Below are 13607 nucleotides of genomic sequence, written 5' to 3' on the forward strand. Positions count from 1 at the left end.
GCACAAGGAATTTCTGAAGTGGGAAAAATATATTTTCTTTCTTACAGAGCTCAAAAACAGATGAATGAATTTTTTTCTTAATTTGTCCCCCAAAATTGCAATATTGGGCCGACACCAAAAGTTACAATTTTATTGTGGTTCCTGACACATTCCTTCGTGGTCCCCCCCACTGCCCTGAAGCTGGTGTCAGTCCTTAAGAGGACAATTTTTTTTGGGGGGGGGAAGTGTTTTTTTTTTGTTGTTTTTTTTTTTTTCCCCTTTCTACAGGTTCAGATTTTAACCAAATATATTTTACCTGTCTTTAGGAAATACTCAGATGGGGAAAAATTTTCACTCTGTATTATCTGTATCTTTCTTCCAAAGCTTTATTCCCTTGGCAGGCACAGAACTGGTAACTGGCTGCTTAGGAAAATGGGTTGTCTGGCTTGAGTGACAAACCAAAGCTCTGAATTGGGGGTTCAAGTCCTTCTTCTGCCTTTACTGTCCCTCTCAGGTCCTGGGTATATCCCAGGGCTATGTCCATGGAGTGTGGCTATTGTAGCCTCTTGCTGCCTGGAGGAATCCTTAGCCCTAAGTTAGGTTCCTATGCTAGGGCATCTTAGGGGCCTGTGCTTTCAGCTGACATGGAGGGAGGCATCCCATCAGTCCCTTGAATTCACAGTTTTGAAGTCTTTATGTGGCCAAGCACGAAGGAGGAGAAACCATGGTGTGTTCCTTCTCTTAGACAGGCAGTAGAGCACCTGCTCACTTTCCTGTTCCACTTGCTAGGAGGCCACTTTATCTCTGGGTGAGGCTATTTACAGGCTGTTTTGGTACAGATCGTGTTCCTCCTTTCTTGCTGATGTAGCTGCAATCTGAAATAGTTAAATGTCAGTTGGAGGCAGAGCTGAACTCCATGGCACCTGCCTATTGTGAATGTCCATCAACTGGCTCATATAATTCTTCGGGTTATCAGGCAGAATCCAAACAGCTCTGGCCCCATGGTGCTTAGGGCTGCTCTCTGGAGGGGATGGTGTGCAAGCCTGGATGCCTCATAAAGAAGGGAGAAGCTGAATCTTGAACTTAAGAATTCTGTAGCCTCCATTCTATTGCGTATCATGGAAGCTGTTGCTAGTGTCTTGCATAGGCCAGTTTGCTGTTAGCGTACCTGTTCCTCTGGACTCCATAGGAAGAACAGAAGTTGTTTTAGTATGCTTCGGAGGATGTTACATCTGGCTGGCTCAATGTGGTGGATGTACACAGAGGAATCGTTCCCAGCCCAGTTTCTGGAAATACTTGGTGAGACAGATTTCATGAAAGTCTGCTTGATTAGGCCCTTCAAAGAAGATATCGTCAGGGCTTCAGGGGTGTTTGGCATGAGCAAAGAGCTGCTCTGCACAAGAACAAAGAAAGGAAATTACCCAGAGAGAGAGTGTTTTCACAGCAACAGATGAAAATAATTTTGCTTAACTACTTAATGATACAACACAAAGAATAATAAAAAAAATAAGCTAAGTAGCTATGGCACAATGAGTTCAGGCACTATAGTGATCATGAAATGTATGCACATGATGAATACAGAATAAAAATGAAAATAAAGATAATAAAGATTATTAAAATCAAGAGTAAAGATTAGTTCAAAGGAATACCAGTAGGAATAGGAGCTGCTGGGGCAGAGGTTGACCTTACCACTGTTGAAGCCACTAAGTTTCAAAGTATGTTTGGGCATCTGCAGATAGCAACTGCTGCATAAATGTAGGTTCAAGGTCAGAAGAGTGCAATCAATTGGACAGACCACGTTTTTATTACCTTAATATATAAGATAATCAGATCATTTCATCTTTGTTGAATCTATAATAGTGTAAAAAATATGTTAATTGGTTAGTTAGCACTCAAATTACTGCTTCTGACCTTTTGTCTGTGGAGAGCCCTGACTCATGTTTGTCTCACCTCCAGCACTTTCCGATCCTGTGTCCTGCTCAGCCTGACTGACCCAAGTTGCCTGTGATAGTTACTCATATATTCTAAACTATCACTTATATTTTCATCTTATTCTTTCTGTGATGATTCTCATATTTCACTTTCCCTACTATTTAATTATATTTATAAATACTCTACCTAGGTGTATTTAAAGAATTATGATTAAATCATGGGTTTATACTAATGATAGTACAATCATTCAAGGTCGGGTAGTAAATGTGGCGGAAAATCTAAGTATTGGACTTTAGTACCTGCAGTAACCATAACAGAACAATTTGTGCATTTTGCCTTTTTTCCCCTCTGTGCCTACACTTGTCACCTGGCAAATTGCAACAGTCCTTATTTCCCTGGGCTATTGCAAGGAAGGGAATAAGCCAAAGTCTAAGGTATTTGGATTCGTTGATAATAAGGATTTAGTGCCAGGAGTGGAAGGTCTTTTAACTGGCCATTAAAAGGAGATGCAAGGGCTTGTCTCCCAACAGATACATCCTTACCTTTCATGGTAACATCTGTGAAACTCCAACTTTTGGACTGGTTCCTCTGGAGGGAGAAGGATGTTTTCTCAGAGTAATATTGTTTAAAATTGAGTAATATTGACTCAGAATAACATTGCCATCACAAATTAATCTCTTTGCAGGTGGGTAAGCTGGCATCAAAGCTGGGAATAGAGTGGGGAGGCTCTGATGCCCTTCCCCACCTGAGTACCAAGCCAGTGACCAGACTGCACTACTGAGATGGTGGCTTCTCCAGCACCTGTCTCCTGCTGTCATGTTGAAGGCACGGCTCCGTGTTTTAGGGAGCACAAAGGCATGTGTTTCTGTGGCATGGCACCTAATTCCCTTCTGCTGTTCTCCTGAGCTAGCAGTGAGGCATTTTCACATGAACAAGTAAATCTTTGGGTCACAGACACGAGGCTGGGAAGGACTTCAGCAGGTTATCTAGCCCATCTGCTGTCCTTGGGGAGAGAGGGAATCTCTTGCCCATGCTCTGTTCAATGCCAATTATTTGAGTTGCCTATTGGAATCTGAAGATGATCAGTAATATTTATATATGCATATGTAAATATGTGGGGGAGGGGAGAGAGAGCGAGTGCGCATGTGTGAGGAGTGAGAGTTCCTGAGTAAAGCCTGGAATCTGAAATGGAAGAACAATAAACAGCCTGAATTTTCTTGAAAAATCAGCTCTGTGGGAGCTTTTTTCTCTCTTCCTTTCAGAAGTGGCTTAGATACAAAATTCCCCACATTGTTTAGTTTCCTTTGTGGAACCAGTCAGTCTTGCCTTCAGTCCTCAAGAAAAACCCTCACCTGTCCTGGCAGTTTATAACAGCTCAAAGGACTGTGCTGTCTTACCTTCTGTCAACTTTTTTTTTTTTTTTTTTTAATTGAGAACTGTCCTGTGAAGGTAGTGTACCCACACCTGGAGTTCAAGGTATTCCTTTTTTTCAGGTCCCCATGTCAAAAGCTTTAAATGGCCCTTCAGCAGGTGTGTGACTCCACAGAGTTATATTGCTGCACAAAATCTGCTGGTTCGCAGATGGTATCAGGAGATAACTGGAATAAGAACAGAGCCAGCAAAGTAACTGGGGCCTTTTTTCATTTTCTTCTTTAACTCAGGTAGAGATGTGCATGCAGCAGCTTTAGAAGGAAGATGGAGAAGGGAAAAAAAAGATAAAATTAAATTTCCCAAGGCTTTGGTGGAGGCTTCTTAGCAAAGGGTAAGAATTGGGAGATATGATCCAGCATGGGTTGCTGAATCAATAAAAATAAATTATGAGTTCTTTGCTATCACCTCTTATAATGTATGATAGGGGACCCTTAAATCATATCACTACCTGCCAGGAGAGATTGTATTTATGTTTAACTGAGTTACACAGAGATAAAGCTCAGGCTTCTGTTATTTTAAGCAATCTAGATGTCTTTTCTGGTGGGAATGTGTGTTTATGTGCAGCAAGGCCATTGTGAAGAGCTGGGAAAGATTGTGTGGAGCACAACTACCTTGTCAGGGGGGTGGGCCAGATAACCTGGGGGGTCTTTTCTGTCTCTGACTTCTCAAACTAGCACTACTTGAAAGCTGCTGATAGTATTGGTGTGTCCACCCTCCCCTCCAGTGAGTTTATTCATAACGGTCTGGAATTCTACTTAAATGTTTCCTGTGTTTTATTGCTGTCCTTAAAAAGGTGACTAATTCACCATGCCTTTTCCAGACTCTCTCTCTTGGTGCTGTGTGGCTAATAATTCTTATAATACTTAGCTTTTATGGAGTGATTCCCCCCCACCCCAAAAGAGGACAAAGGGTTTATGATCTGACTTGGTAGCTATGTTTAGGGCTCTACTGCAGCCTCTGCGACAGAATCCAGCTGCTCTCTAAGGCCTGATAACCTTGCTGGAGGCCTTTCTTTTATTTCTTTAGGAAGGAGGTGCTAAGAATGTGATTGTAATTTTTTTTGTGTGTATATGTGTGCAGTAAAGGTAAGCATATAGGTATGCAGGAGGTATATTTGCTGAAACTGAGACAGGATTTACCAATGTTTTTGTTTTTTCTAATTCCTTGGAAAAAATGTTACATGAGAGATATTGTCCAATTTTTAATCTGTAGTGGAGATGGAATGTGGCTGACCTGCAGACACTATACAGCTAGTGGCTATGAATACCCCTCATTTCGTTGATAATTGGAATCTGTGGTTTGGGAGGAGGAGAATCTGACTTCTTTTCCCATGTTATTGGGAAACTTTACAGTCAGATTCCACTTCTGAGTCCTGGAAGCATTAGTCATTGCTTTGGTGGTGGTGGTATTCAGCTGCATTCACAACCATGGCATGGACTTCTATGTGCAAGACACCTCTGAACGTATCCTAAATTACAGTCCCTGCACCAAAATGTTTAAAACCAAAAGCATGAGAGAACCTGTCAGGTTCAATTCAAAGTCCTTTCTAGATTTGTGTGAGCCCAGGAAGGTAAATCCATGACTCTGGAAGAGGTGTTTGTCTCAGTGTTGATGCCAACCGGTGCTTTTTCTCTGACAGGCTGGGCTTGCCCTTGAACTGCCAAAGCAGAGAACGAACATACCAGAATCCTGCCCTGCTCCTGCTGGTAGTCACACAGAAGGGGGGAGTTGGGCTTTCTAGAGCTGGTTCCTTCTGCAAAGCACAGCAGTGGTTTTGGTTTTTTCCCCCATTGGATTCTGTTCATTCACTGGAAGCCCTGTAAATGGGAATTTCAAACTGCTGCTTACATCCCAAGGGCTCTTTTGTGAAGATAATGTGATCTGTCTCCAGCATCCCAGGGGAATCCATTGGAAGGCTTCTCGCGCTCTGGCTCCTGCTTATTCTGCTGCCTGATTTACATTGAAAGGGAAGAGGACAGGGGACAAAGAGCATACGGTGGCAGTTTTCATACTGAAAAGTGAAAAGCAATACAGGCAAAGGTGGATTAAAGGAAAATATCTTTCTTTTAGTTACTGGTTCTTGTTTTGAGGACAAATTTGACAGCCTCAGCTGTTCAGAGATCACAAGTTCACTGGAACATGTTTTGCTTTTGTGTTGTGATCTTGGGACTTGTCTCTTTCAATTTCAGAGGGTTCTTTTGCCTACACTGCCTGAAGCCACCCACAGATCATTTTTCTCTCTCTAGAGATTAAAAAAAAAAAAAAGAAAAAAAAAAGTCCTTTGCTGCTGCTTAGTTTGGCATCACTTTACTCTTGCAAAAGCATTGCTCTGATTTCCAGCAGGCAGGATTTGGCCTGTGTTTGTTGTTAGTACCTCTGTTGTTTTCTTCTCCTGTCTTAGGATATGCTATTCCTTAACTGCTAGTATCTGGAGACATGTTTTCTTCAGCTACGCTCACCAGGCAGGGGAAAAGAAGGTAGATTGGTATTTAAGGTGTATGTGTTCCTGTCTTTGCTAATTGTTCTGTTACTGTGGGTGAACTTGGATTGGTGCTTTATCTTCCAGGTGATGCTTTTTAGCTTAAATTAACTAAATGTGTTGAAGTAGATTATTTCAGCTATGTTAAATTCCTGGATGGAGACTCTTTTTCAGAATAAAGTGGTCTTTAATTTGATTTTCCTAAAGTATTTGCAAAGTGAATTGAACCAAACTCCTAAAAGTTGATTTGGATTCTTCTTCCTGAATGTTCCCATGTAGAGAAACACTTAATCTCTCTCTGCCTCTGGTTCTTCGTCAGTAAAACAAAGATGACCGTACTTGTCTTGTTTCACAGTGGTGATGCTTGCAGAATCTGTTAATGCCTGTGGAATGTAAATTCCTTGCCTGGGAGCTTTGTAATAATGCTATATGCTTCTCGCAACTGGAGATGGCATTCTTGGGTATTGGCAACTGCACTTAGACCTCCAGGGTAAATGAGGATGATGATGTTGTGTAGTGTGATCACACACATGTATGCGTATGCTTTTGAGGGTGTATTTATGTGAAGTGATTTTGGTGGGACCCAGGCTATGTAGTGACTGTTTTTCAGAAGCACTGTACCTTGATCTAGGAAAATACTTGTACTGGAATGGAGTTAATTTCCTTCATGGCAGCCTGTGTCATGCTGTGTTTTGAATTTTTGGCTAAACCAGTGTTGATAACACACCAATGTTTTAGGTATAGCTGAACAATGCTTGCACAGTGTCAAGGTTTTCTGTGTTTCTCACTCTGCCCGCCACAGAAGTAGGCTAGGGGCAGTCAAGAGCTTGGGAGGGCGCACAGCTAGAACAGCTGACCCAAATTGGCCAGAGGTATTCTGTCCCATATAATATCATGCTTAGCAATAATAACTGTGGAGTAGTCTTTCCAAAGTAGCTATCTTTCAGTGACTGCCTTCTTGTCATCCCCGTCCATGTGTCGTTGTCCCATCTGTCGTGTCCCCCCCCCCCCCCCCATTTACTTATTAAACTGTCTTTGTCTGCAATTACAAGTTTTTCTCACTTTTGCTTTTCTGGTTCTCTCCCCCATCCCCCTGGTGTGGGGAGAGAGTGAGTGCCTGGGTGGGTGCCTAGTTGCTGGCTGGGGTCAACCTACCACACACTTAGGTGCAAATGTATGTTGAGCATGTAAATGATTCTCTTCCCATCTTCTAAGCGTTTACGTGGGAAAAATTAGGCTGATGTTGGTGACTTTTACCTGAGTTAGCTTTGAATGCAGAGATTATATGAAAGGCCACCTTACTTAGCAAATTTGTCACCCTGAAGAACTCCATGAGTTTGTGGATCAGTTAATCTTTAATTATTAATTTTGTGCCTTAAAAAAACCCGTCACCACCACCACCAAAAAAACCCCCTCAAAACAGAAAGAAAGAAACAGCTAGGGATCTCCATAGAGCAGTGCTGCTGGCTTTTTAGGTCGCAGAACATTTTAAGCCAATTTGCCTTCAGCTGTGAACAGTTTACTGATACTGGTTCCCAGCAGCTTGTGGTTGTTCACATTTTAAATTTACTTGTTGGGTGCTGTTGCTGTCATATGAATTGGGGAAAGACAGATGAAAATTGCAGACAATCTTCCTGTGGCTGGTGTGGGGAGGAGAAAAGGTTGCAAACATTGTGGAAATAGGTCTGTAGGCGGGAAATGGAGACCCCGCTATGCCAGAGCAAGTGGGCGGAATGCTCTCATTTTTCACATGTAAATCTGTCTGCGATCTCTTTGTGCTATGTGCTGCCCAGTGCTCATCCCTTTGCTCATTATTAATTACACTCTGTAAATATGTGGACAGGGCTACTGATGAGCTGTATTAATCTCTGTGCTGATATAGCAGGATCACTTACAGAGGAGATGAATCTCCTGAAATGGATTAGCGCTGGCCTTTCAGATGTCTACCTGAAATGACCACCTATTCTCTCTGGTTGCTGTGCTCTTCTCTCTGCTGCCTCTAGTACCAGAATTGCCTGATGCAGGAACATGACTGCCTTTGTAGCACTCTTTGGTTGTCCTGAAGTTCACTGTCAACCTGCTGAAGGAACTGCAATGCCTTTACACTCTAATTTGTGGGAGACCGTGTTATATATTCCACTGTGGGGAATATGCAAAGCACTTTGCCAGTTTAGAATTGGCAAGATCTGGAGGAGGGTTTAATGAGCGAAAGTAGTTTTCTTCATAGTAAAATTTTATGGGCATGAAAACTGTTACACCGCTGAATACTCTGAAGAGCTTCTGAGCACTTTTGTGATTTATGGGCTTAGAGATTCCTAATAATTGTCTGAACAATAGGGATCCCTTCAGGGATGTGTTTTCAACGTGGAATGAAACCTGTGCTACCATTTCTGGTTATATTTTTTTCTGCTTTCATTTGTGAAAGTTGTGTCAAGACTCAAGGCTGCTGGATTGGGCAGTCCTGGAGACCTGCTGGCCTTATTTTAGAGAAGTAGTCCATCATATTAAACCTGGATTTAGTGGTTCAGTATACTATACAGTGACATGGCAGGATTTCTTAGTGCCAGAGACTCTTAACCTGTGTTATAGTATAAGCCATTGAAGATAAATAATTGACAGGAGTTGGCATTTTTGTCATGCAAGCCTTATAGCAGGGTATTCAACAGACAATGTAGTTTCTGCAAAACAAAAACATACGGACTGTGGAGAGGCATGTGTGTAAAATAAAGTGCATAAGGAGATTCTTGCAGGACTTGCACTTGTTTCCAAAGAAAAAATATTTTTTCTGATTATCCTTTCTCCATCCCCACTTCTGTCTAGAAAACCAAAACAGTTTATTGAATTTTTCAGGTCATTTAGTTTTGTGTAAGCTCAGCTTGAAATTGCATTTTCCAGGGGGTTTGTATTGCCTTAAGGGAGTTGTAATTCAGTCTGGCCTATTTCCCCACTCTGTTCTGCAGGCCGGTTTTCCCTTTTTTCATTCTCAACCAGCGGAGCTGCTTGGTGCCCTGAGGGATACCTGGTCCCTAGGGTGCCCTGGGAAGCTCAGTGTGGCTGTGTGGAGCCTGGCCCACAGGAGATGGGGAAATTTCACATCTGAGCTGTATTCCTTGGAGTGAGCCATATGACCCTGGAGAAAAATGCAGTTCAGCATTGAGCTGACTTGAAATTAATTTTGTGGAGATTAGTTTGATGAACAGAAACAGTTCAATTTGGCACTATAAGGGTGTTTTCTTTATTTTGATTTAAAGAATGCAAAAAAAGTGTAAGTTTTTGCTGTTTCTGAATCAATATCACTTGGAACGTTTTTTGCTTTCATTTCTTTTCCCCAGAGCAAAATGTTTTCATCTTAATTTAGGTTGAAGAATAGGTATTTTCTATGGGGTAGCAATTATAGATTTCCCTCAGTTCAGGGGAAGAAAATGTTTATTTTATTTTGAAATAGTACATTAAATGTGAAATCTCCAATTTTCAATTGAATTCAGCTTTTAAAACTAAAACCGTCAAGATTTTAATGCAAAATTACTTTGGCACAGAAAAGCCATGGTTATTTGTTAGTGTTGACAAAAACAAGCTAAGCTTCTTCAGCTACAAAGTAGAAATTGGAATCAAACGTCTCAGCTTGAATCAGTGTCTCAGCTTGAATCAAAGTGTTTTCTTTTTCGTTTTTTCTCCTGTCAGAATTCAGTTTTGGAAAATATGTCCAATTTTCCTTATGTTTCGTTCCATTCTTTTTCAACTAAAACATTCAAATAACAGAACGTCTTAGAAAATCTGGTACTTGCCCACATCTGCCCCTGATATCCCTGCTTCTGTTTTCTTAGCACGGTTGGGGCAACATGAAGTGGAGGCCTCAGAATAGCCTCTTGAAATGCTTTGAAGTCTCTGCAATGCTGTGTCAAAAGCACCCCATGAAAACAATTCATGAACCAGCTGTGCCTTTCAGGCTTTGATTTGTGTCTTAACTGCATGTGACAGTTTCTTAGTAGTTATATTTGCTCTGTGGTCTCATGAGGCAGCGTTGTGGGGGAATGTGCTTTCGCAGTTTTTCTTAGGAAGGTTGTGTGTTCAGCCTCTCCAATCCTCTCTGGTTTTCAAACTCCCAAACTATTGCATGAGTAACCTTTATTGAATCTGAAGTGTTTGGTCTCAAAAGCAAGGAAGGACAGGGTAGAGGCCACCTGTGGTTGTGGTGCAAGAGCATTGCCTGGCCTGGGCATACGTGGTGAGTGATTTTATGGATGGCTTGCTGTGGGTGACTGTACTGTGTACTACCACTGCCTCAGGCAACTCCTGCTATTTCCTGGGACCCTTTGTGAGTCTTAACTGCAAAAGAATGCTCATGCTTTTGCTTTCCATGCATTAACAACAGGCAGAGCTGGATTTTTATTAGTCATCATTGGCAAAAATCCAGAAAAGCCGTACTAAACAACATGTTTTTACTTTGGATTTATACCCAGGAGCTGAGTAGGATTCAACCCACTCCTGCAAAGCTTGTGTTATCCTGCAGTTTGCAGTGTTGATAATAAATGACATTTTCAAATATATAGGGCGTAGGAGATCTGGGGAGAGGCACACAAAGAGCTGGGAGAGTATGGATGCTGCCTTGAGTTGTAATTGCAACTTAAAGTAGAATTATTATGTTGAAATTTGACCAGGACACGGAGATTTTATTTAATATGTTTAGGGCTGGATCCAGGATCCACTGAACTGAGCAGAAGTCATCCTGCTGTCTTCAATGTGATTATGCTCTGAAACTGGAAAACTAACTTTGTGAAACCTCACCATAGTTGTGAGCATTAAGAAGGGTGTCATTTCTAGCAGGGCAGGGCTTGTGTTGTGCTGCATGACTTCCTAGAGTCTCTCGAGAGGGGTCCTGTCTGTGGGAATGTAAGAAACATCCTAAAAATGTCACTGTCATCAGGTTTTAGCTGGGAGCAGGCTGCGTTGCTTCCCTCAGTTGGTGTAAGGGGAGGAGGTATACAAACTTTGGTTGCTGCAACTTGCAGCTGGCTTATGCCCCTTTGTATGGAAAGGTGTGCGCCGAGTTTAAGTTGCGATAAAAAGGATATTGTCCTTATTTCCCCACTGCACAGCATCGGTTTAGGCTGACATTGGCTCGCATATGCTGACTGAAATCTGCCTGGCAGGTTTCTTTTCACACCCTGCTGGAAGCAGCTCAGCTTTTATCTTCCTCCTAAAGATGTCTGTGTGGGGAAATAAAGGGACAAAATGCAATCAGGGATGGGGAAAGTGAATACAGTAGAGAGAGGGATGCTCAGAGCATCTATTCTAAAGCCATTAAGTTGGGCACTGACTGCATAGTCACGTACCAAGGTCCCTTACAATTTGAACAGATCTCTTCCTGGTATTATGCTGACAGTAACTGACTGCTGCAGCCATTGTGATATTGATTAATTCTTTGGCATTTTTCTGCAAAGCTTTAAACTCCTCACCCAGCAGGATTTCAGCTGGGAAACCCAAATGAAAGGTGTGGTGGGTCCCACTGCTGCGTGAGGAGGAAGAGGGAGGGAGATGTGCCTTTTGTAGTAAAGATCATTGTTGCATAGGAAAACATCAATGAACCCAACCCTTTGGGTCACATCTCTCATTTGGACCCATCTTTTAGCCAAACTGTGAAATACCTTTTAAGAAAACAACCCCCCCCCCCCCAAGTATTTAATAAAAATTGCCCTACGTGCTTTCACAGCCCAAGCAGATGGAAGGGAAACTAGCCTGTACTTGAATCCTGCAGGGAGGAAACCATGCTGAAATGTTAAACTGAAGCAAAACCAAAATGAAGAGATTCCCCAGAGCTCTTCCTGAGGCTGATCCCATAGAATCCGAGGGAATGAACTGTGTGACATTAGTTGTGCTAAAAAAGCAAGGAGAAGATGCTCAAATGCTCTTAACTTCCACTGAGGAACCTCTATTCTTTCTGCAGAAGTTCCCATCCCGTCTGAGCCTGGGAGCTTGCACAGAGGCTCACCGGTTATCAGAATTCATAGCTGCCTTTCTGGGAAAGAAGGGCATCGGGCAATGTAGCTGGTGACTAGGAGGATTACATTTACCTGTGAAATCTGAGGTCAGAGCACCAAGGATATCAGAGGGAAGTTATATTCCCCTGTGGTCCCCCATGTACCGCTTAACTCCCCTGTACTCCTACCTCGGTTTTGGAAAGGCATGACTCAGGAGTGTTCGTGGCTTACCAGAAAGTTAGTCAGTGGGTCCTGAAGGCTCTGACTCTCCTTGAGCACTAAAGATACAGCTGAAATTTTGTCTTGCTCAGTGTCTACGCTGAATGTCATGCCCTGTGTCCCTCTATTTTACCACTGTGGAAAGGTGATAGCATGTGGAAATTCCCATGTTTCTGGAATCAGTGATAGCAGATAGAGAACAAGAAAGGTCGTTCTGGGCAAAATGGACTGTTTTGCTGGATGGGGATCTTCATAAACAAACTTGCCAGTTCTTTCCATGGAGACTCACCAATTTGTGGTAGCACCTTGAGAAACAGGAAAAGTCGACTGTAATTTCTGATTGGGCTGTTGAGTTAACAAGGGCGCATCCGATTCCATCCCTGACCTTGAATAACCATAGTTGTAGAGAGAGCAGCCTCAGTGTTTGATTAATTCCTGTTGGCATGTTTTATTTCAAATACAAAACATTTTGTGATTAAAATAGATGTTACTGGTTACATGATGCTAATGATTTTCTTTTTTTTTAAACTTACTTGATCCTCTAATACCGCAACTTTAATGGATAAATGCTAAGCTCTCCTTTGGGTGATTTCAGATGCCTTGTGTATTGTTACACAGTCTAAAGGAAAACTCTCTTTTTTCTCTTCCTTTTCCCTTTCTCTTCCTCCCTTCCTTTCCCCTCCCTAGGTGATTCTCATTCTGACAAAACTCTACGACTTCAACTTGGGGAGTGTTACGGAGAGCTCACTGTGGAGGTAAGCAGATTATAGAAATCACAGCAACTGGCATGGAGGGGTTGTACTGTGTCTCTCGTAAAACTGGAGGCTGAGCAAGGGGAGGAGACGGGAGGGAATCTGAGACAACTGGAGCTCCCTTCTGGAAAAGGGACACATGATTAAGAACACATTGCTTTAATGAAGTGAAGTCTGTGAAAAAGAGGGTTTCTTGATGTATGGGCATTTTCATGGCACACAGAGGAGCTTGGTTTCATTCTCGCCTTTGAGTGTCCTTAGACAAGTCTCTTAATTCCTCAGAGTCTCTGCTGTGAGGCTGGCAATAAGAACAGTCTCTATAGATGGTACATGGTTGCTGGAACAGTGTCCCAGATGGTGGACAGCACAGTGCATGATATGATATTAGCTGATCTTAGTCACGTTCCTCGGCCCTGCGAGCTGAGATGGTCATCTTGTCAGTGGCTCTGTGTTGCCTTGAGCTGTAAGGACAGTAGCCACTAAAGGACTAGAGATATGACAGTGAGGTGCTGGTGTCTTCTCTGCTATGGATAGACTCAGATGTGTCATGTACCTGCCATGCTCCTAGTCTGGTGTGGGAGATGGAGTGTTCTGGCCTGGGGAAGCACACTGCTGGACAGAGTGTGTGTTTGTAAGTATGTGTGTGTGTTTTTTAGGAAAAAAAAAAAAAAAAATCCCCTCCCCCCCAAGACCCCCAAACCCACCCCTATAAGCAGGCTGGTTCCTTGATGTCTGAAATCACCAATAGTTTCTACCTGCTGGAGATTGCTCCTAACATCCTGCCTGTGGTGTGGAAAGGGTATGGTTTTAACAGAATTATGCTTTTTACTCTAAGGA

At 42.5% G+C, this 13607-nt stretch overlaps 1 protein-coding gene across 1 annotated transcript in view; it reads left to right on the forward strand.

The window, feature by feature from the left end:
• The window catches only part of SORCS3 (sortilin related VPS10 domain containing receptor 3), a 321133-nt gene that overhangs the window by 89921 nt on the left and 217605 nt on the right, over positions 1-13607 (forward strand). Inside the window, exon 2 of the mRNA XM_087766350.1 lies at positions 12706-12773. Coding sequence (XP_087622476.1) covers positions 12706-12773 — 68 coding nt within the window. The remainder of the gene's footprint in view (positions 1-12705; positions 12774-13607) is intronic.

This window comes from Nipponia nippon, unplaced genomic scaffold (genome assembly GCF_047370975.1).
Source record: "Nipponia nippon isolate SJK-2023a ecotype South Korea unplaced genomic scaffold, ASM4737097v1 scaffold_3, whole genome shotgun sequence".
NCBI lineage: Eukaryota > Metazoa > Chordata > Aves > Pelecaniformes > Threskiornithidae > Nipponia > Nipponia nippon.